General features: G+C 38.4%; 2 protein-coding genes across 3 annotated transcripts in view; both read right to left on the minus strand.

The window, feature by feature from the left end:
• Nucleotides 1–688: 688 nt before the first annotated feature.
• LOC102298095 (adhesion G-protein coupled receptor G1) lies at nucleotides 689–12,907 on the minus strand. The gene is made up of 14 exons (XM_005948593.3): nucleotides 12,490–12,907; nucleotides 11,789–11,922; nucleotides 9,268–9,325; nucleotides 8,906–9,050; nucleotides 8,608–8,724; nucleotides 6,447–6,572; nucleotides 6,251–6,296; nucleotides 5,987–6,081; nucleotides 5,012–5,127; nucleotides 4,436–4,704; nucleotides 4,259–4,355; nucleotides 3,873–4,002; nucleotides 1,916–2,072; nucleotides 689–1,791 (listed from the first exon to the last, which is right to left on the minus strand). Exons 1-14 carry the CDS (start codon nucleotides 12,495–12,497, stop codon nucleotides 1,697–1,699), a joined length of 1,593 nt encoding a protein of 530 aa, XP_005948655.2. The 5' UTR covers nucleotides 12,498–12,907; the 3' UTR covers nucleotides 689–1,696.
• A 9,349-nt stretch (nucleotides 12,908–22,256) lies between these two features.
• Nucleotides 22,257–24,575, minus strand: part of LOC102293561 (adhesion G-protein coupled receptor G2-like) — a 12,495-nt gene continuing 10,176 nt past the window's right edge. For both annotated transcript variants that reach the window (XM_014329678.2, XM_042214791.1), the window contains one exon: nucleotides 22,257–23,630. In XM_014329678.2, the coding sequence (XP_014185164.2) occupies nucleotides 23,536–23,630 (95 nt within the window). In that variant the 3' untranslated portion in view covers nucleotides 22,257–23,535. The remainder of the gene's footprint in view (nucleotides 23,631–24,575) is intronic.

The following is a 24,575-nucleotide window of genomic DNA, read 5'->3' on the forward strand; positions in this document are numbered from 1 at the left end:
AGCAGTATCTCTCTTTCTTTCTTCTATATGCTTCTAATCATTTGAATAATGTATTTAAATATTATTCAAATTTCTACATCATATTTACTTGATTACACTTTTGATTCCAGTGTTGTATTGGTCTTCACAATCTGCAGCAAAAATAATAATGAGATATAGGGTACTGTTTTCTTTTACACATGGGGGTGTAATTACAATCTGTATGTCTGAAACAGAGCCTTCTTGTAAATCGTGAATGTTATTGGGACAACCTGTATAAATAAAGGTTAAATATATAGAAGTGGTAATGTCAATAAAACATTAATTCATTAATTACAATTTACTCTGGTTAACAAAAATAGATTTCCTGACACCTCGGAGTGCCTGGAAGCAGCAGGTACGCCACCTGTTGAAACTGGAATGAAATGAAACAAAACTTCAGATTTTGTAGTTTACTGAGTGTTTTGAACCTTGAAGATCCTCATTGTTTCCCTTCAGTTCAGCTTATAGTGAGTGAGTTTATTTTACGTCTGGTACAGTTTACTTTGGTATTTTTGCCTTTTGTTTTTGTTGCCCTTTTCACCAGCATTAAAGCCATTGTTCTGTGTTGCAGAGTCGTGTGTTTTGGATCCACACCTCTGCCTGCCACACACTTACACCCTTGACAAACATGTTACATAAACAATTTTAATTTTCTTTTATTGTTGATATTAATGTCACAGCATTTAGTGAATTAACAATGCTCGTTCAGATGTACAAAGGACACTACAAAGGACTAAACCAGCACCAGGTGAGGTACTTTCCAAAGCCAAATCACATCAGTAGGCAATGCAGAAGGTGTATTTTTTTTGACCTCAGTGGAAAACGTCATCATATCAAGGAAAGGTTTATAATAATAATTAGGAGAAGAAAATTGATACATCTGGCGACACTTATTCTAGACTCCTTGGAAAAGATATATATAAATCTTATAAAGTTTGTATCTGTCTTGTGTGAAACTTGTATGAAAAGCATACAAGAGTGAAAACAGATATAAGATCCCTTGAAAAATCATATAATGAAACTTGTATGTTTTGGATACTTACTAAAACAATATATGAAAGTAATGAGAAAGTTGCCACTTTCATGAGTAAATCATATAAGTTTTTACTATTTCTTTTCCATATGGGATATATTGGTTTACTCCAGAATGCTCTTGTTGTGGTAATTCGTGCAAGTCGTATGAATGAGAACAACCAGTAAAAATCATCACTTCATTACTAAGGAACATATGGAATCAGTTAGTGTAAAATAAATTCCTGAAAATTCCAATTTGTGACAGCTGAGAAAAGAAACTCTACACTGATGTATATTTATACATGTAGCCTATTAACAGTATTACAAATGTAAATCACATTATATAGAACCTTGATTAATATCACTTATGTAAGCTTATATTCGTCCTGCATGGCAAAAAACTTTACAACTTTCTTACAACAGCATGATGTTCATTGTTGACCTGAGTGTTTTGATTCATTCTTTTGGCTTTAAATCAGCCACATAAGGCTTGTTTTTTGTTTCATTAAGTCTGCTTCTGGAGTCTGCATTTGGATTTGCTACACTTCTTTTCATGACATATTATTAATAATGAAAGCACATGTTAGTAGGAACATCTTACAGTATTACCTATAAACTACACAAACATGGGAGCTTCTTGATGAGTTGGTAGTTGTTCAAACTACTTGCTTGTTGTAGCCATTTCACTGGTTGCCATGGCACGGGGATTTTTAGTCTTTCTCAGTGACATCGCAAACCACAGGAATATAAAGAAACCTGCATCACACAAAGGAGAGAAAGTAGTAAAGACTGTGCCTAGTTACAGTTCGTTCATACACTTTACAAACATTCATGGCAAAATTGAAAGCAAGTATTTCATCTTTCAGCAGGTTATGCAGACCTTGCAATGAGTTCAGGATGCAGAAGAGGTAGAGGCCAGGAGTGGTCAGATGGCCAAAAGAGAAGAAGACCAGGCCCCAGGTAATGCCGAGCAGAGTGATGACTCCCAGCAGGGTACAAATATCTTTCTTGGCATGGTCACGGTTGCGCTGTCCAAACTGATTTGCCAAGCATAAAATGAAACATCACATTATAGAACATCTGACAAGCAGCATGAGAACTTGAAATCTGTTTTATAACTCGTTGTCACTATTCTTATCTCATCAGGGAAAGCATGTCTCTTATTCAGCTTATGTAAAATTGTGCTCTTGAAGCTAACATGACTTTTAAATGTGTTTGAACAGTAACCACTAAAACTGCCTCCTGTCTAGTGAATGAGATCACATCTCTTTCAGTTTGTGTATTATCTTTAGACTCTTTCATTCGCTCATACAGCATGCTAAATGGAAACATACAAGCAAGCACTTTGACACAAGGAAGAGGTATCTCGCACACAGCGGTAGTAAGTAAAAAACAGTAAAATTATACAAATACTATACGATTCCAGTGCTACCCATCAGCCTCCTGGTAGATACACCTATGGTATAAAGTTGTAAATCCTAGGTGATTTTTAGAAAGGCTGAGCTCTGACATTGAGGTCAGTGTCACCAGGGTTTGAACTTGTCCAAGATTTTTAGTAGCTACACCTACGGTGCCAATTTCAAAACCCAATGTCACCCCATTATTGAATTTTGGCATTCACAAACTTGGGTGTCCATGCCATCCACCTCTCTGGCTATGTGCCCAACAGGGTGATGTCAGTACCCCATCAGCCTTTTATGGCTAAGGAGTAAAAAACTAATTTAGGCACAAGATAGGCAGTGGCCATTACACTGGAAGGTATCCTTTGAGGCAAATATTCTCAGTGAGAAGCAGGGAAAAAACATATTCCAAACTGTTCCAAAAAAGTCAAACATGGGAAAATCAACACTAAACACTAGGAAAACAACATGTGTGATTAGCTGACACATTAAACACAGGTTATACTAATCAGGCAATATTACTAAGGACAGAAAATCGATAGGAATACAGAAGGATGAGCATTTACACTCAGGAATAGTTTATACCTGTCACGGTTCTGGGTCCGTTGGACCCAGTATTTTGAGTTTATTATATTTTGGTTCACTTTTGCATCATGGATTATTCTTTGTTTCTCTGGTACTTTGTGTTTCAGTTATCTTGGTGTTTTGGATTGTTTCTCATTCTCTTGTTGTGATGTTTATTATTATTATTATCATTATTAGAGTTTCATGTTTCTATTATCCATGTTTTAGGAATGGTGGTTTCATGTATAGTTCAGTTCCATGTTTCATTTTCTGTCTCTGTGTTGAGTCCATGTCTCTGAGTTGTGATTCATGTTTCCTGTTTTATTGTGAAAGTCTTTGTCTTATGTTAGTGTGTGCAGCTTTGTTCCCCATGTCTCGTTAGCCCTGATCTCTCCCAGCTGTGTCTCCCTTCTGTGGCCCATTTCCTCATTACTACCCTGTGTATTTAAGCCCTGTGTTGTCCCATGCCCAGTGTCACGTCGTACCCACAGATTATGCCTGTGTGTCCTTGGTCTCAGTGGTCCATCCTCACTTCATGTTTGTTTTCCTGCCAGCAATAAAGCTGAGGTTTTTGAGTTACATTCTGTTTTCCGAGTCCTGCATTTGGATCCTCATCTCTGCCTGCCCGCACACAGAGCCCTGACAATACCTAACCCATTACACAATTTAGAAATGTACTAGAAGATGGATAAATGTTTATCAGAAAAACTAAATGACTGGTAACCCACTTTCACTTTATTTACCTTTAAAATAAAGATGCTACTGAATGTTTAACACGTGTTCCTTGTGGATTGCCGATGAGAAAAATGTGGACATTCATAAACTTTTCAAGATTTAAAGATGCATTATAAAGATTTAAAGATTAACCCATACCTCTTTGACACGGCGGAGAATCAAAATATGCCAGAGAGTTGTCACAAATAGGATCATGTTAAAGAGGAACACCAAGCCGAACAGCACAACTGTAGTCACCACCTTCACCGTGTTATCAGTTATATAACATCTACAAAGAAAGTGATTACAGTTCATATTTTAATCTCTCACCTGCCCAGGTGATTTAGAGTCACATAGTAAGAGTGCATGTAGGTGGAACTACTGAGATTCAGAGTCAAATTGTGAGATTACATGTTAGGTTAAATAGGATTGTATGCCTTTCCCTTTTTAAGCTTTTATTGTATTGTATTATCAGAAACTCCAATGCACATACAAAACAGTTTAATTATGTCGAGGTGTTACATGCAATCACATTTGTTCCTTACATTACAGTGCTGTTGGAGTTATAGTTGTCCACAACAGCAGGACCATAAAAACCTCTGTCTATGATCACCACCACTGACACAATGATCGCAGGAACTCCTGAAACACAAGAACCGAGCAGTCACTTAAAAGTTATGTGACTGATAATAACAGCTTCCTGCTTAAATGGCTCCACTCACCCCACCCCACCACACTGAGTTTGAGCAGGTATCTCTTGATATAGATGTTGAAGACTTTGACTAAGAGAAGGTAGAGGTGGAATCCTTCCACAGCCATCCAGCTAAAAGTGGTCAGCAGGGAGTAGTGAAGGACAAGAGCCATGTATAAACAGACCCCAGTGGGGGGCACTGCTGCCACTGTGGAACTTAGCAGGAAGTGCAGGTTGAGGATGATGAGAGAAATTGCAAGATTGATGTGGACCTTCATAGAAACATCTAGTCTGAGTGTTCTGTTAGACAATGGAGACAGAGTAAGTGGCAAATTTAGTGGTCATGTCATTGAAGAAAGCCATATCAAGAAGAAGGATGGGATGGTTGACAGAATTACTAACATAATATAACAGAAAGAATTGCATTTGTTGCGAAAAGAATGTATTTCCTTTTATTAAAGTAATGAATAAAGATGTAAATTCACAAAAACAAACAACAAACAAGACAGAAAGAAATGAGCAGAGGTTTAGTGAGAAGAGCCTGATACTAAATATGTGAGACGGGAGATGACTGACGAATGTTGAAAGAATATCATCAAAAAGTTACCTATTTGTGATGAACAGCAAAACTGCAATGGAAAGGGCAAAAAGAGAGACACTACAACCAATTTGAGAAATATACGTCAATATTATTGTGTCCTTTTCTGACACATGTGGAGAAACCTGTGGAGAAAATACATATTTACATAAGGTTATCAATGTTTTTGTTGATTTACCCCCTTTCCCTGTTAATGCCCTACCTGCCCCCCTGGCTAAACTTTGCTAGATCCGCCCCTGCACAGTTACCAGCCATCAGCTACGTAGAAAAGGATCCTGGTGTAGAAAGTAATATTAAATAAATTCTAACAACAGCTTATCAAGCGTAAATGTGCTGCTGTTGTTCAGCCGCTGGTTTCCTCTTTCTGGTGCAAAGTGGGCCAAAAACAAACAAGAGAGACGGACTCGCGACAGAAAAGCCGATCAGCCGATCATTGATCAGTTTCATGATTGAAGCAGCAACAAGAGAGGGAGGGACAGAGAGAGGCAGTCGCTCCATATATCGGTTGTTAAGCTTAAGGTGGGAATGCTTTACAAACATTCAGAGATGAACTTACACACTTGCTTTACTTCTCTCTGGGATAACTTTCTAGGAGATGAAATGCCGGTTTGGTAGCGAGGCTCCAAATGCTCAACCAGACCGCTGACAGATCTCGCACGCCACAGCTGCTCTATCACGTGACGCATACTGCTCCGACGTGCTAAGGTTCTGAGCAGAGTTACGCCATGTCGTAAGTTTTGAGGAGTGCTTTCGTGATATTTAATGGATCGGATTACATTTTTTATTTCTCTCCGATGTCCGATCCAGAAATTTAGGTCAGTATCGGACCGATACGTAATATCAGATCGGTCCATCTCTAGTAGATAGTAGATGGGTTTTTTTTAAATGATTGTTTGTTTTGCTATAAATGAATGGCTCTTGTATTAATATTTGTTTTTGTATATCCTGAATTCCTCTTTATATAATGCACAAGTCCAGTCTTACCAGGAGTACACCAAAGTACGTGAGATGGTTACAGGAACAGGTGACATTACTCTGGTTACGTGTCCAAAGTGTTTCACAGCCATCCTCACTATAACCTGGTAAGCAAAACAAAGAGATCCATTATGGTTAAGATGCCACCAATGAATTACAGTTCAACTTTTAGGTCCCTATTGAAACCATAAACCTCAATCATTCCTATTCATAAAATAACATATTTGTGTCACATGTTACTATTCATCACAAATGTGATTACTGGTTACTCACTTCCTGTTGACAAATTTAAGAATTGACAGGAGAGATTCTGGTTTTCCTGTAACACAATTATACTGCATGTTATGTTATGCATAACATGCATATATATGATATATATTTAGTCACATACACAATGCATTCCATGTTATTTAATACTATAATATATAAAGTATGAATGGAATAAATGATGAAATGAAGTTGCACTTACATTTATATTTTTGGTAACCTGCATGGTTATGTTGACACGTTCACTTAGTCCTGATATAGGTTTATTTTGTACCAACAGGCCAACTAGTTTTAGATTATATAGGTCACGTGCCACTCCAGACATTTTCTAAAATACAAGACACATTGATATTAATGGGAAGGTTTGTTTAAAACATGCATCATGTAAGATTTTTTCACTATTCTGAAGGGCTTTTACAGTATCCAAAGGAAAAAGACCCCCAGTGATGGTTATTTCTTACCGGTGTACTTAAATTCCTACAAGTTTATTTAAATTTATATTGATTTACATTTGGTGTATTGTTGTAAACAGTAACTGCAGAAGAGCATTCACTTTGCACATCTGGCATATTCCTCTAGCATATTGGCGTGAATGACCAAAGAGCATAGTGACCAATTTTTGGTTTTCTAAAACAATAAAAAAATATATGTATGTGTTTCTAGTGTCTTTTATTCAAAGCTTATGTGTATTTGTGGTTATTGGCAGAACTGCACAGACATAAAAAACTGAGGCCTGGTATTCATGTGAATAATGGAATTAATGGCAGCGACAAACTGATTTCAAGCCAAAGTGCTATTTAGAGGCAATATTTCTTTAATCTCTTTGGGATACAACAAACAAAACTAACCAACCATGGTAGTTAAATAATACAGTGTAAACATTAGACAGAATTAGTATAGATCAGTGGTCGGCAACCCACGGCTCCACAGCCTTTTTCGTCCTTATACTGTGGCTCCGCATGACTTTACAAAATAAATTATAATAATTTAATTAAAGTTTAATTTATTTGCATTAGTTCTTTTTTTAAAATTGTAGTTCTAAATTGGAAGATTAGTGTGATCTTGAAATATTAAAATAAAATTATTAACTCGTGTTTGAAACATGGAATGCCATCCTCGACACATAAACATGAAGAAATATGCATTCAGATTCATGACGATCTTCGGATACACATATGTATGTGAACTGCTATTTTCCACTATGAGCTATGTTAAAAACAAACACCGCTCATGCCTTACAGATGACAGCTTACAGTCCTGCGTTGATGAAAGTGACTTTGTTTGCTAGATGAGCCCAATTAAAGGAAAAACTACAAAAGAAGGATATTCCACATTATTAAACAGATCACCATTTTCAAGCAATATGGGAAAGAAAAAGGATCTGTCTGCTGCTGATAAGCGTGAAATAGTTAAATGCCTTCGACATGTAATGAAAACCTTAAATAATTCATGGAAACTAAAGCGTGATCACCATAATGTTAGGAGATTTGTAGCTGAGTCAGAGCACACACAGGTTTGTGCAGATATAGGCACAACGAGGAAGGTTTCTACCAGACAAATACATCAGATTAAGACAGCACCTGCGGAAAGGCCATTACAAAGCAGCAAACAGATATTTGAAGCCGCTCGTGTCTCTGGAACCCCACGTACGTCAAGGTGTAGGATCCTCCAGAAACTTGCAGTTGTGCATAAACCTTCTATTTGGCCACCCCTAACCAATGTTCACAAGCAGAAACAGCTGCAGTGGACCCAGAAGTATATAAAGACTAATCTTTAAATAGTCTTGTTCACTGATGCATGCAACCCTGGATGGTCCAGGTGGATGGTTGGTGGACGGCCACCATGTCCCAACAAGGCTGCAACGTCAGCAAGGAGGTGATGGAGTCATGTTTTGGGCCCAAGTCACAGGGAGAGAGCTGGTCGACCCCTTTAATTAAGGTCCCTGAAGGTGTGAAAATGACCTCTGCAAAGGATGTGGAGTTTCTGACTGACCACTTTCTTCTATGGTAGGAAATGAAGAACTGTGCTTTCCACTACAAAGTCATCTTCATCTTGCGTAAAAGGGTTAAGGGTTGCCAACCCCTGGTATAGATGCTCTTAAAATGGAATGGAATGATTCTTATATAGTGCTTTTCTAATCTCCCGGAGTATTCAAAGCCCTCTATACAACATGCCACATTCACCCCATTCACACAACAAAGGTCTTCTATGCTTCTAAGTACTTACTAACACACATTCATCGAACCACCGACCTTCCAATCAGTAGTTGACCTGAGCTACAGCCACCCCATTTTAACACATCTTAAACAACAGCTATTCACATCCTTTTCTATACATTTATATAACCAAGTGTAATGTCTTACCCTGTTAGTTTCAGGAAATGTAAACATGGAAAACACAATCTTGTTGTTTGGTCCAGCACCCAGTTCTGCTGGTAGTTGAACACTCACTGTGCTGCTGGGGAGAGAAACCACGTCCGCCTATATCATCAGAAACAGAGAGAAACACTGTATGTAAATATGTTGCATCACTTGAGCGATGCAAATACTTTTGGTAATGTAGTGAATTTCAGTCAAGACAGAAAAATGAAAAAAATGCCAGCGGGGGCTGTAGTTTGACTTCATGTTTGCCACTAAGAATATTTTCTTTCTTTTTTCGTACCTTTGTGTCATTGGCATATATTTCAATGCGTTCACTGGCCTCTGGCTGGATCACGAGGACCACTAAATTGCAGAAAGGATTTGCAATCAATGTGTTTCCATTTAACTCTGTGTTCTTAAGAACCTCTTCCATGTTTATTAAGGACCTTAGAGAAAAACGGACAAGATAATATGAATCATTTTGATTTCTAACTATTCAGTGATTTATAGAATGTGTTGTTCTTGAATATGATTTAAATCTCAACTCTACTAATTCTTTATACTTTACTCTCATATAAATGTTAGATCTAAGAGTTTTTTTTAAAACTCAAAAACAGGAAGGAACACAGACAAAAAATAAATCATAAAAATGTAAATGTTTACTTGATGGTGTCCTCAGGGCCCCTTGAAAAGTTGCATATATTCATCAAACAGAATTCAGCTGTTAAGGAAAAAAAGGATACATATCATACACCCTCATATATATGAGAGTACTTTTTAGAGTTCCTTTTCTATGCTTAAGTGCTTTCTATATAACAGTCACACACTTTCATATGCCAATCAATTCATCGGAAAGCAAATCAGGATTAGCATCTGGCCCAGCAACATGGAGGCAGGAATCAAACTACCAACCTTCCAACTAGCACATGATCTGCTCTACCTCCTGAGCTATAGCCTCCAACAGAGTTCAAGGGCACTTGATTCAGGGGTTTTTTTCTTTGTTTTTGAAACAGGCTTTTTAGTGTTGTAGCTAATGTACAGTCTGTGCTGTTTTCACTTCTGTTCTAGACTGTATATGCATCTGTAGCTTTATTTTCAACAGCATACTGCTGTTTACCTTGCATTTACAAAGAGTTCAGAGAGTAACAGACAGAAACAGTCCATGTGAGCGGCAGACACTCATTTCATTACATCAGGTTTGTCTTATTAGTTTACCCAGTTTAGGTTTCCGGTTTCATGTTTTCCCACCATTGCTGTTTGTACCCACCCTTGTAAATAAATATTCACCTGCACCAGAGCTGCCGCCTTTTGGGTCCTTTCTACTACTCCACACGGCTTGCCCCGGCAAACCGTGACAAATTTGGAAACTCTTATTCATGCTTTTATCACCTCACGTCTAGACTATTGTAATTCCCTTTTAATAGGGGTTGGGTCGGACACCTTGTCACGCGTGCAGTTAGTGCAAAATGCGGCGGCACGATTTTTATCCGGTAGTAGGAAATTCGATCACATCACTCCGGTTCTGGCCTCCTTGCATTGGCCTCCCATTGAATTTAGGGTTCGTTTTAAAGTCCTTTTATTGGTTTTTAAATCTTTAAATGGTTTGGCTCCTGTCTACTTATCTGATTTGCTGAAGCACGTTCTTCCTCGCTCGCTCCATTCAGCTGAGTGGCTGTTGCTGTCGGGCCCTAAGTCATGAATGAAATGCAGAGGAGACCGAGCGTTTTCAATCGCGGCTCCAATGCTCTGGAATAACCTTCCCCTCCATATTAGACAAGCGTCTATTTTTTAATGATTCTATGGTATTTTTAATTTGGTAGTTGTTTTGATCTGTGTTGTTCAGCACTTTGGTCTGCCTGGTGTGTTCTTAAAGTGCTATACAAATAAACGATTATGATGATGATGATGAAGAATGGTGATCTCAACAGTTAGTTAAAGGGTTAATGTCGTTATTGTGTGGTATTTGAATTGTTATCATATACTCTTTCTATTGCCTGTCAAATTTTTAAAAAAAAAAGACATTACTAGGAATCCGGCTGTACTTGGGTTATATTAGAATGTAGAAATCGACAATGTAGAATTATAAAAATGTATTAGAATGTGAGCACAAAAGGTTGGAGAAAAGCAAACAATCATCCAGCTTAAAGATTCAGCATACCTTAGCTGAATTCACATTAGCTCTATAATTATGCCCCACTTGGGGCAGGAGCTCGTCGCTGACCCGGAGTGGGCGGAAAAGGGTGCAGAGCCCACTCTGGGTTTGGGACGAGTTCCTGCCCCAAGTGGAAGAGTTTAAGTATCTCGGGGTCTTGTTCACGAGTGATGGGAGAAGAGAGCAGGAGATTGACAGACAGATTGGTGCTGCGGCTGCAGTGATGCAGTCTGCAATCAGGGAGCTGAGTGTAAAAGCGAAGCTCTCAATTTACCAGTCGATCTACAACCCTACCCTCACCTATGGTCATGGTAGTGACCAAAAGAACGAGACTGCGAATACAAGCGGTGGAAATGGGCTTCCACTGAAGGGTGGCTGGCCTCTCCCTTAGGGCGAGAAGTCATCCGAGTACAGCCGCTGCTCCACCACATCGAAAGGAGCCAGTTGAGGTGCTGCGGGCATCTGACAAGGATGCCTCCTGCTGAGGTGGAGGCATGTCCCACCGAGAGGAGGCCTGGTGGGACATATAAGTAACTGTATCATCAGTTCCTATGTTTACAGTGTATAAGGCCTCTTGTTTTCTGAGCTGAGCATCTCGCATATTTTGCTTGGAGGTGAAACTGTTAATTGCTTTGATTTTTGCATTTTGTGATTATCTGGTTTTTGTTTAGATTGTTAGTTATTTTCTTCCACTTCAGTTTTTTTCTCATTATTTCTTGATTTTGTATTGTTTCCTGTTTAGCTCCATTAGTATGCTGGTTAGAATTTATTTTGTTTTGATTATTTATGCTAGTCACAAGAAGTGTATGGTATGTTTTTGCCTGTACTTCCTTTTCATCTGTGAGGAGGTCTTTCATATTTTAAGATGTTTTAATGGTGAGTTTACATGTATTGCAGCAGTTTGACAGTTTCAGAGAACTTATAGGCTAGCATTTAGACCTGCTTTATGCCAAAAAACAACAGTATTAAAGTAAGGGGATGTTCCTATACTGTTAGCAATAGGAATTTCAATAAATACATGGAAATACTTACTCATGGTAATGTTTTTATGTGGATCACAAAAAGAACTAGATTTTCCACAGATAGACGTTTCTGATGCACAGTTTACAGAGACCATGTCATGAGACACACAAGACACCAGCCACCAAAGTATCCCCCACTTAATCCTGTGAAATTGAGAAAATTAATCTATTTTAAAAAAAAGTCTCTGCTTAACAAAAAAAGGATGTTTGTCATGAAAGCAATTTACAAGCCAAAAGGAGGTCTAGGATGAAGACAAGACAAGAGATTGTGTTGTCTCTCATTTCAAGCAGACAGTGTTTATAGCTTTCATATAAGGTGACCCCATATACTTAAGTGGACGTTTATTATTGTAATTATGATAACAAATGACAACTGTGGGTTTCCTTTTTTCAACCAAAAGCCAGTGGCTGCAGATGAGGTCTTATTACATAGCAGTGCATAAAACAATCTGACAAAACCACATGGTGTTATTAATCCATCTCATTCCATTTCATGCGGAACATTAGTGATAGACAGATATATTTTAGCAATGGTGAATCTAAGTCTTTAAAAGAGACACAGCAAAGAGCAAACACTCATCTACAGCTTTATGTGTTCGCACAAAACAATTTTGTGTGCTTAGTTAAATAGCTAATATATATTTTGCAGTCCCAATATTGATAATGAAGCTAAACATCTTTTTATGCAAAGAGAACCAAACCATATCCTACCTTTGCATGTTGCTGGGTCTCTTAAATAATATTATTTATACTTCTGAAATGAATAGAGAACACAGGTGATATGATGGTAGGAAAAAAGCAAATGAGTTAAACATGCTGAAAGTGAGCAGGGTAATGGGAAATGAAATAAGATGTAAATTACTGTCTGAGAGAGAAAGAGGAAGTGTTAACAGACAGGAGAGTAAAATATTCCCTCTGTTGGCACTGATCCTAAACTAAATACAGGCTGATGTCAAATAACTGAAGCAAACTGGAAACTGCATATGCAAAACATCAGTATCTTAATCCAAGTTTGATTGAGGGAAAAGGGCCCTCAGTTTGCACACTGGCTTGGCTTTCTGCATCTACAAAATGCCAGAATCAACCTGACAGAGATAATAACCAAGCGAAAACACCAAGTATGGTTAATTGGCCTGTATTTGTATAGCGCTTTACTAGTCCCTAAGGACCCCAAAGCACTTTACACAACCAGTCATCCACCCATTCACACACACAGCAAGCTACATTGTAGCCACAGCCACCCTGGGGCGCACTGACAGAGGCGAGGCTGCCGGACACTGTCCAAGCCAGGGCTCAAACCGGCAACCTTCCGATTACAAGGCGAACTCCCAACTCCTGAGCCACAATCGCCCGTCTCAAGTATCAAACAGTGAATCATTATACTGCTGTAAGACGCATTATACTTCTTATTATAGAGAGTATAATCAGTATGTAGTATAGTTTGCATTATATTTCTGAATTAAAAAGAATGTGAAAATCATTAGATTTATTAGATAGGTTTGTATTATCCTATACTGTTGATTTACTGTGAATGAGTTACACTGTTTCATGACATTTCATACTGCTGAGTTAAGAAGAGAATATTGTGTGCAGAGAGCACAGAACACATTCCACAGGAGCTTCACCCCCACCTTTGTTGGAAGCAGAAAAACAGGGAGCCAAGGTCATAACTCAGGTTCACTGAGAGAGAGAAAGAATGTGGATGTTTAGGTTTTATGACTAGGTGGAGGGGAGGCGGAAGCTATAAGAATCTGAGGAACGCTGAGACACTTCGGGATCAGGCAGACACCCTCCCGTGCTCATCTCTCCTCCGGATGGTTTATGCTCATAAAGTGTTGAGTATGGAATAAAAGATTGTTGATTGAGCATTTATACACCATTTATATACAGTATTGTCCTTCCTTCAGCCCAAAGATCAAAACAATTGGGAGGTTTTAACAATTTGGTGCTGCGCGACCCGGATCTTTGGTGTGCTGAGGAAGGCCGATTTGGCCTGTGGTGAGATCGTGAGGCGAGGCGAGCAGAGGACCGGTCCAAATATAAAAAGGTAAGCACAGCCTGTTGTATCAAAAATACCAAATGTTCATATTGGAAATTCTAAATTAATCTGTTCGCTGAGTTACACGTATTTTCACACTAAAATGTCGGTGTCTGGTTTTCGGCACGAGATACTAACATCATAAGTTGAGGCTGAATTCCAGTGTCATACGAACTGGCTCTAGCAAGATACTAAAAACATTCTACGTTGAGACTAGAGTTGCAGCCCACGTTACATTCCACATTTAACTTTGTCTATGACTGGCTTTTGTGGCAAGAAACTGTAAGTTGAGCTCAGAGGTTTCTGTGTGTTTCTGCGTGTGAGACGCGCTCTCTGTGTGTTTCATTGTGTGAAATAGGAACATGGTGACAGTGACGGATGTGTGAATTGAAGGGCACTAGAGCGAAGACACATTTTAGGATCAAAGGTTGACACCTAGTGGACCTGTGGAAATTAATTTTGTTCATGTTGTGGCAACCCTCCTGTCTGTGGACGCACAGGCCGGTCCAGCGGCGTCTGGTTAGCCGAGGTGGCGACTTGGGAACTGAGGTCTCCCGCATTAGCTACAGAATAACACTGAAACTGCCGTGTCTTTGCAGTGTTTACAGAGCTAACGATTTGCACATTTGCATTTGCATTTGGTGTTTGCATGTTTTTCAGATTTCCGTATTCTTTTCCATATTCTACATTCTCAATTTAGTCACATGAGAGGTCAGAACAAAGTGTTGTAAGTGGAGGTGCTGAGTGTGGGAAGAGTAAAGTTGCTGCCACAAAGGTTTTCTGTCTCCATCTTGCTATTTTATTTTTAAGTGAAAACCATTATTATTAGAGGTAGTTGCTACAAACTGATACAACAACAGTGGCAGTTTTCTGTTTATCCCTAAACAAAACAAAATCTGCATGTGGAACCATCCATTATAATATTGCGCATTAGCCTCTGTCATGTTCTTTCCTCATAGAATGATTTCCATACTCTGTAGACAGAGGAGCCTGCTTTTAGCAAAATTCCACTGCATAAACATGTTTTGCAATTCTAAAAGTTCCTGATAAATTTCTTATACTTTTTACTTGACAAGCATTGCTTGTAATGAACTATAAACAGTAAACATTCACAAATTATGAATGTCTGAATTTTTTCCCATTCTTATGTTATATATGATGTAGTTTTTTCATGACATGTTTTTCTCTCATTCATCTATTCTGAATTATGTTTGCAATATATCATATATCTGCAATATATTCACATCCACAGGATGGATTCAGATATATGTAGCATATATACACACACACACACACACACACACACACACACACACACACACACACACACACACACAGCACTTGCTTAGTTTGCAATATTATTTACATACAACTGAGCTGAACACTAAGACAAACATTTTTCAGACCTTGCAAAGAGTTCAGGATGCTGAAGATTTATCGGTCAGGAGCTGTCAGGTAGCCAAAAGCGAAGACGGTCAGACCCCAGGTAATGCCAAGCAGAGTGATGACCCCCAGTTAGGGATGGGTATTGATAAGATTTTCACGATTCCAATTCCATTTTCGATTTTGTTTAACGATTCAATTGTTTATCGATTCTCTTATCAATTCTTATTTTTAAAAAAGGAGAACACTAAGGTCGAATAGCTTAGAACTTTGTTTTATGTCTTCTCTTTGAACAAGATAGAAATTTAGGAGTAACATGGCCTTACAAACCCAGCAGTGAGATCTTAAGAGATCCAGCCTACGGCTCTTCAATGGGGTGTCACAGGGTCCCCGGGAAAAAAATTGTAAATGTAAAATAATAAAATAAATATTCTTCTGTAGCAATAACAAAGTATAACATAAATTATTCAGTAGCAACTACACAAGAATATCCAGTAATGTCCCTGCCTACAATTAAACACATTCACTTACCGAAAATCGGGGCATCTGCTGTGGCAAATAGGTCCAAATCTTTGACCACAAACTTAGTCACTGCTCGGTGACATTCGTCTATCCTGGCCTGAAAGGAGACGCTACAGGTAGACTGCAGCGACAACTGCCAGCATCTGAGCCAGACTCTGTCTCTCTCATCATGGTCACCTAAATGCACAGTAATGGCAGATTTTGTAATAAGGCAGATCGCGCTAACATAATATGCACTGTTAGTTGATTATTTACCTGCCGCATTAACGGGAGAGCACGTGCAAACGTTACCGCTGCTGCTGGGTTGAGATTCACGACTCCGGAGCGGAATTAAAAACATGACATTCATTTAAGGTCATCGTGTGTTTTATGAGCAAATACTTTTGCATATTCGTGGAAATATGAAATAGATAGATAAATGAAATATCTACTTTGCAAGTATTGCAAGTTGCCCTGTTGTCATCCGTTCTCGTAAAGTATAGCCAAACTTTTGAGCATTTGAGCCGTGTTTCCTGCCAGGTAAGCGACGCTCCGCAACGTGGTGACATCATTCGGGGCGACTGGAATCGATAAGGGAATCGTTTGCAAAAATAGCAAACAATTCCAAGGAATTGAAACAGTGGGAACCGGTTCTCAACAAGAACCGGGTTTCGATACCCATCCCTACCCCCAGTGGGGTAAAAATGTCTTTCTTGGCTCCATACAAAAACTGATTTGTCAAACAGAAAATGTCACAGCAGATTACAACATGAAACTAACAGACATTAAATTGTGTTTCAAGAGTGACTGCTAAAACTGCCATTCAAGGAAAATATTGTTGTCTGCACATCACAATACATCAATAGTGTCACATTTTTTAGCGGTTCTTTTTAACTTGCTGCTTGATGCTCTTGGTACTTTTTGTTTTGACAGATTCGACAACCTATCATCAAGTGTGTGTATCCTGGAAGATGTGGTCAATAATAAAAATGAGCAAAAAGGGGTATACTGATGGAGAAAATGTTACATATAACTATACTTTTCAATACATAAAGATGACAACATTAGCATGTACCATGTAAGTGTCATCTCAAGGATGATCACAAAACAGAGAACAACCTAGAACAACCCACCTGAACACTACCTTAGTCACCATCTGAGCCTCATGACAGGCATCTAGCATCTACAAAGAAATAGAGGGAATTATGACTGATGATATAATCCCTCACACTGAAACAATGAAAAATGAATTCTTAATAGAAAATGTTAACTATGCATGTGACTCATGCATGCGTGCATGCACCATCCTTATTTAAACATGCAAAGATCCAGAAACTCTGATGTAAATGCAAAACAGCAAACAGGTATAAGATTTTACATGCTTGCAAATGTATTCCTTGCATTGCTTTGTTTTTATAGAACTGTACAGAGCCATAAAAACCTCTCTATCAGTCACTGAAACTGATGCAATGACTGCAGAGACAGCTGAAACACAAGAACTGAGCAGTCATTCAGATGTTTACAAACACCGTCCTGCCGAAATTGTTCCACTCACCTCATACCACCACTCTAAGTTTGAGCCGGAATCGTTTGACAAACTTGTTGAACACTTTAATAAAGAGAAGGCAGAGGTGGAACCCCTACAAGGCCATCCAACTTAAATTGGCCAGCAGGGAGCAGTGACAGCCAAGAGCCTTGTAAAACAAAAAGCCCAATTGGAGGACAGTGCTGCCACTGTGTGCCTGAACAGGAGATGCGGGTTAAGCAAGGTCAGGGTGATTACAAAATTGATGTCAATCTTCACGGGTATATCTTCTCTGTGTGTCCTTTCAGAATGGGCAGAAGCTGTCTTTGGCAAGTGACAAGTTCTGGGTTGTTGTCGAGGGTCATATCGTTCTTGGGAAGAAGTTTTACATTTTTTGATAAGAAGTAAAAATGAGAAAATGAAGAAAGAGTTAAAGCATTGCAACAAAATAAAAGAATTACTAAATGCATAAATCCACAAATCAATCAGGAATATGCAGCGAAAAAATTCAAGCAAGAAAGGAAGATAAGAGTGGACACAAGAGTGGGGAGTGGAGATAAGAGTTGATATAGTAGGAGCAAGTACAAACAGTGGGAAGTGGGAAGGTTACTTTTAAAATGTATTCCACTACAGATTACAGAATACATGCCCCAAAATGTATTTTGTAACGTGTTCTGTTACATTACTCAATGAGAGTAACGTATTCTGAATACTTTGGATTACTTAATATATTTTCATGCTTTTTACAACTACATGAATGTGATTTATTACTATTACTGAAGGTCCGCGGCTCTGTCTGGCGCTGAACAGAAATTGTCGCGCTATGCTCCTTTGTTTATTGTGCATAAATAGTGAATTGTCCTGACAGAATATTGCGTTTCGATTCTGTTATTACCATGGTACATTGACAAAAACATATACTTTTATTCACAGGATAAAACTGTTTTTTTGTATCACTAATTGCCCAGTATGATTACAGCATACAATATTATTGTCACTGCTACATTTCTGTAACGCATACCAGAAATTACTTCCACTACTAATTAATTACCGTTGAGCTCAAAGGTCCTATTAATAAACGGTTAACGAATGTGTATTTATGAAGACGATTTGTGAGACTGGTAAACTTACCTTTGTTCGTATGATGGTCTTTTGTTCTACTCGATGCATTTCAAGGTCCTGTACCCATCCGTCAGTAAACTGTATCTGGGCTTGTTGCAGTGACCTGAAGTTACTAAAAACTTCATGAGTGTGTGCACTCACTCCAAGAACCGTATGATTATAAATATGAGCGTGGTGAAAGTTGGGCAGCACGCTAACGTCTTTTGTCCACTCTGTGTGCTCGTAAGGGTCTGACCCTTTCACTCCTTTGATTTTTTCCTCGTATCTTTTCTTTGACTTTTCATCAAGTCTGTCTTTGTACGGACCGGCATTGTTCTCCTTCGTTTTGTACATTCCTTTTTTGGGGGGCAAAAGTTTCACACAAGACAGATACAAACTTTATAAGATTTACATATATCTTTTCCATATGGGTTGTATCTCTGATCAACACATTGGAGTGAAATAGATTTTTGGTTTTGTAGTTGTTGTTCTTTTTTTATGATTTATCAAATATACAGTGACACAGGAGATTACAGAACAACTGAAACTGGTAGAAGGAGACTTTGAAAAGTGATTTTAAATTCAGAGACAAAATTCTTGCCAAATTAGGGAAATCACATTTCTTATTTGGTTTGTTTAACAGTGTTCAACACATTCAGACCACACCCAGTGCAGGGTTTATGCTACAGCTGCTCTAAATTAACAGAACTGGTAATTACCAAAATCTTTTTTTTTAAATTTCTATAGTGTTTAATCCACTATTAAGCCAGGTGGATGCAAGCTTTTTGATTGAAGTTATATTTTAATGCTATGATATAATTATTGTTGTTTCTACTCTATCCGAGTACTCAAAGTGCTACAACAATCCTTCTTCATTCACACTCATTCATGCAAGCACTTTTTTTGTATGCTAAATGCTTTCTACCCAACATCCACACACATTCACACTCTGATGGATGCATTACAGTGCAACTTGGGGTTCAGTATCTTGCCCAAGGATTTTTGACATCCAGACTTGAGCAGCCACCAACCACCAACCTTCTGATTTGAAGATTGACCTGTTTTACCTCCTGAGCTACAGCCACCACTATTTCTTTAATCAAAATAATATTTTTAATGTTAAAATTAAATTATTGTTGAATGTTCTAATTTACCATTTTTACAAAAATTCAGAAAAAATAGTAAAACTTATAATTATAATTATTATCCATTAATTTTCTTACTGTTTCACAAAAAAGCTGTAAAACATTTTTATTAAAATGTCAAATCACACATATTTACCTACATTCTCGAACAGAAACCTTAGTTTTAGTGGTTGAGTCTCAAATGTGGGTATAAAACGTGAATCTGGTTCAGTGAATTAAGTAATTTTTAGTTTCTAAATGTGTGAAGCAGCGGGAATGAGGATCAGCACCTCCAAATCTGAGGCCATGGTTCTCAGCCGGAAAAGGGTGGAGTGCCCACTCCGGGTCGGGGATGAGTTCCTGCCCCAAGTGGAGGAGTTCAAGTATCTCGGGGTCTTGTTCGCGAGTGATGGGAGAAGGGAGCCGGAGATCGACAGACGGATTGGGGCTGCAGCTGCAGTAATGCGGACGCTGCACCGGTCAGTCGTGGTGAAGAGGGAGCTGAGTGTAAAAGCGAAGCTCTCAATTTACCGGTCGATCTACGTCCCTACCCTCACCTATGGCCACGAGCTGTGGGTAGTGACCGAAAGAACGAGATCGCGGATACAAGCGGCAGAAATGAGCTTCCTCCGAAGGGTGGCTGGCCTCTCCCTTAGAGATAGGGTGAGAAGTTCGGCCATCCGGGAGGGGCTCAGAGTAGAGCAGCTGCTGCTCCACATCGAAAGGAGCCAGCTGAGGTGGTTCGGGCATCTGACAAGGATGCCCCCTGGGCGCCTCCTGGGTGAGGTGTTCCAGGCATGTCCCACCGGGAGGAGGCCCCGGGGCAGACCCAGGACACGCTGGAGAGATTATATCTCTCGGCTGGCCTGGGAACGCCTTGGTATTCCCCCGGATAAGCTGGAGGAGGTGGCTGGGGAGAGGGAGGTCTGGGCCTCTTTGCTTAGGCTGCTGCCCCCGCGACCCGGCCCCGGACTAAAGCGGATGAAAATGGATGGATGGATGGATGGATAGTTTCTAAATTAGTTGTGTTTTCTTCTTTTTATGACAAGTGTTAATCAGTCATAAAAACAAGAAAACATATACATATACAAACAGTGTGTTTAATAAAAGCAGCTGAGTATGAATTAGACAAAAGCCAGAACATCAATTAAAGGTCACTATAAAAGCTAAGAGATTCAGCAGTATATCATTAGGTTTGCATATTAATTGAAGGAAGGTGAAACCCAAAAGATAAACACAAGCAATAATGATAATATAATTATATAAATAACAATATATATTTCTTATTGCCAATAAATTCAGTATGAATGCCATCACTCTATTCATTCCTGATTTTATTGCTTTTAATGGATATGCTGATAGAGAAGATTATGATATATTACTGTACTTTTCAACACTAAAGATGAAAAAATTACCATGTATCTCTTGGTAACATCGGAGAATCCAAACATGTCTGACTGTCACCCCAAACATGATCATGTTAAAGAGGAACACCAAACTGAACAATCCCACTGTAGTCACCATCTTCACTTCATAACTGGTGATGTAACATCTACAACGAGAGTGCAGGTGTTCTTTTCAGTCACATTCACTCACATTGTAAAAGCAAAAATGAATTCTGCAGAAATATTAATGTGGATGCAATTTTACTCTGCCTATTCCTTTTTTCCATTTAAACATTCAAGTATACATGCACATGCAAAACAATTTAAGTTATTGTTGAGATTTTAAATGTCTGTAAATTTGCTTCTTACATTGCAGTATTGTTGGAGTTGCTGGATGTGTCCAGAGAGACAGGACGATAAAAGTCAGGAACACCTGAAATGCAAGAACTGAGCAATCATTCAAAGGCTTACAGACTGCTAATGACAGCTCCCCTAAACAATTCCACTCACCCCATCTGACCACGCTGAGTTTGATTTGGTATCTCTTCACATAGATGTTGAAGACTTTGACCAAGAGAAGATATAGGTGGAACCCTTCCAGGGCCATCCAGCTGAAAGTGGCTAGCAGGGAATAATGAAGTAAAAGAGCCATGTATAAGCAAAGTCCAGAGGAGGACCCTGCTGCCACTGCCTGACTGGGCAGGAAGTGCAGGTTGAGGAGCATCAGAGCAATTAAAAGGTTGATGTGGACTTTCACAGAAACATCTTGTCTGAGTTTCCTGTCAGGTGATGTCATTGTTTGAGGAACATTAGGCCAATCATAAAGTAAGGGAAGAAAGCCTAGATGACAGTATTAAAGATGAAGGGATTATATTTTCTTCAAAAAGAAGAGGAAAATAGCAGAAGAGCACTCCTGCATTGCCTTTTAGTAATGAATTGAAGGAGAGAAAGACAAAGGCATTAGAAAAGAACAGTAAAAAAGTCTGAAGAGTTGTTGGGAGCAAGGACAACATGGTAAGTGGACAGTATTTATCTTGGAAATAAATCATTGAAAGACGAGTAATTTACCTATTTGTGATGAAGAGCGAAAGGGTGAAAGCCAGAGCAAAAAGCTAAAGGCTGCAGCCAATCAGAGTAATGTCTGTTAATATCTTCAGGTCGTTTTCTGAGAGGGAAGCACTCACCTGTAGAGAAAATACACATTCACAATGACTTGTAGCACTTATATTGTCATGCCATACTTATCTGAGATGTTTATACATTTTGAATCGAAATTGTGTCCTATATAAAGGGTGAATAAATCTTCACAATGGTGTTACATTAGTTTAAAACCCACAGGTTCTAATTTATGTTTTTTTTTCATTACTAACTGTAATCTTTAAAAACTACAAATACAAATTTTCTATACCCTTTATATACTTATTTATTACATAAGTATATCTTATTCATTTAACCAGACATTGAGAATATATTTTTATTTACAGTGGTGACCTTTGGAAAAAAAACAATGCTGCCATTTGTTTAAAATTCATCAAGAAATGGCAGTATCAGAAGGCTGGACGGCCACTACGGACTCACATATAAAAGTATATTAGAAAACTGTTTAGATACAGAGAGAATGAAAATATTGGCATGATATCAAAAGTAGGTAAAAAAAATAAAAAAAAATGTCATAATTAATTTCGGTCAGGATATTGGTGATGTGACTCTTGGGACTGCACCCAAAATGTACCTTTTGAAAGGTTCTCCAATAAATTATCTTAAAGTTCAAATAGCGTACATATTTGTTTGTTTATATTAACTAATGGTATTACAGGTATTAAAATGGTGCAGTTTTTATACTAAAACTGTGATACATCCCATGTTGATGCTCAAAGTTGTTTAGACAAAAAGGATGTGAGGGAATGAAACAAGATTTTGGCTTTAGATGGCTACAACTCTAAATTTTACTAGTTTATGAAAGGAAAATTCTGTCTGGCTACATTACATTACAAAGGTATTCTACAAATAAATAAAAATCAGCTGATTTTAAGGAATCAAGTTGGAACTGTTTTTAGATCTGATTGATTTAACGTTACTTCTGTTTTAGTAATAAACTCAGTAAAACAGAATTGTTTTCCTAACAGCAAAACAAGCATTATGCTTTTAATATTGGGAACACAGGTATACAAGAATATATGTTCGGATACAAACTTATAATGTACATATATATATAAGATAAGACTTTATTGATCCCACGGTGGCAAAATTTTTGCTTTATCAGGTACAGATAGCTGAAGGAAAATACAAAAAATACAAATAAAATAGAAACAAATATAAAATGCGTAAGATAATACACTATATACAACGGTAGCATACACAGAATGTGACTATGGATATGGTTGTTGGAAATATGGGAGACAGAAATTATAAACCATATAGAAAAGCTTACAATGCAAAGGGAACACATCCTCTAAGTTGCTCTTAGGAGAGATTAATTCCTCACCACAAAGATTTTAGGTATTTCATCAATAAAGTTTCAAACATAACATTAATATTCACTCTCGCTCACCTGCCTTGTATAAATAAACTGTTGTATGTGCTGTTGTATAAATAAACATCATGATTTAAAGAGGACATAATCATGTTGTCACTGTATTACAATATGAATTATACTGACACACACAGACTCTTATTAAGTTGTTGCTACTAGTGTTTAAACTAGCCGTTAGTGCTGCGTGTTTCACTGCTCATCTTAGTAGCTGAGGTTTTAACCTTTCTCAGTGACATCACAAACCAAAGGAAGATGAAGAAACCTACAGTCACAAAGGAGAGAGAGAGAGAGAGAGAGAGATGTACAGGTTCAGATGGGAAATGGATGAGTTCATGAAATCATGCATCTGTGTCAAATTTAACTCTAGTGAGATTTCCTTTTTAATGTTATGTAAAATGTAATAAAAAAATCTTATACTACTGTTTCCTCTTAAATGGTATCTATAATGAAAATGGATTTTTGTATTAAGCAGCAGAGTTGAGTATGTGTGTCCACCCATAAAAAAACACCAAACAAAGTGGGCATCCAAAGAAGAGGACACCACAAAAAGACTGTTTCCTCTCCCTGTCAGCACTTGGGACACGCAGGCAGCCTTCCACCAGTGTTGGGACTAACGCGTTATTAAGTAACGTGTTACAGTAACTACGTTATTATTGTGGTAACGAGCACGGTAACTAGTTATTATGCCAAAACCAGGAACGTATTACTCGTTACTGGGATTTAGATAGGCTCGTTATTAGTTACTTCGTGTGGTGGCTATCGCGGAGCTTCCACAGATTCAATAACATTAGCAAGTGGTGGAGGCCAGCAGGTGGATGAAAGAAAAGGGAGGCAAGAGGAGAGACCCGAAGCGGCCGCTGGTCCGAAGTGTCAGGTGAACTGAACTTCAGGTAAGAAGTTATAACCTGCAGTCCATCTGGGTCAGATATGAACCAAGTTTATGTGGAGTTTATTTTCGTTATGCTGACTTTTTCGTACTGCGTGCTAGCTAGCATGACGGAGTTTCTATGCAGCTGGGTGGTGCTATGTTACTGATGTTGAACTTTATTTTGTTCATAAGATTAATTATTAGAGTTGCCAACCGTCCAGTAAAAAACTGAATCGTCTCGTATTCAGAGAAAATATTACGCGTTTCGTATTTAGGTGAAAAGAAACACAGTTTGTCCTGGACTTCAGCTACAATGAAAAAGACACAAAGCTGGAGTTA

This window comes from Haplochromis burtoni, unplaced genomic scaffold (assembly GCF_018398535.1).
Source record: "Haplochromis burtoni strain Fernald_Lab_line unplaced genomic scaffold, NCSU_Asbu1 Contig_610, whole genome shotgun sequence".
NCBI classification, from domain to species: Eukaryota; Metazoa; Chordata; class Actinopteri; order Cichliformes; family Cichlidae; genus Haplochromis; species Haplochromis burtoni.

Coding starts and splice junctions, on each gene's coding strand:
- LOC102298095 (XM_005948593.3), bottom strand. Junction 4,003..4,258: donor AACTCCAACAGCACTGTAAT/GTAAGGAACAAA, acceptor CTTTCTTTGTAG/ATGTTATATAACTGATAACA. Junction 2,073..3,872: donor TTCTCCGCCGTGTCAAAGAG/GTATGGGTTAAT, acceptor TTGGCAAATCAG/TTTGGACAGCGCAACCGTGA.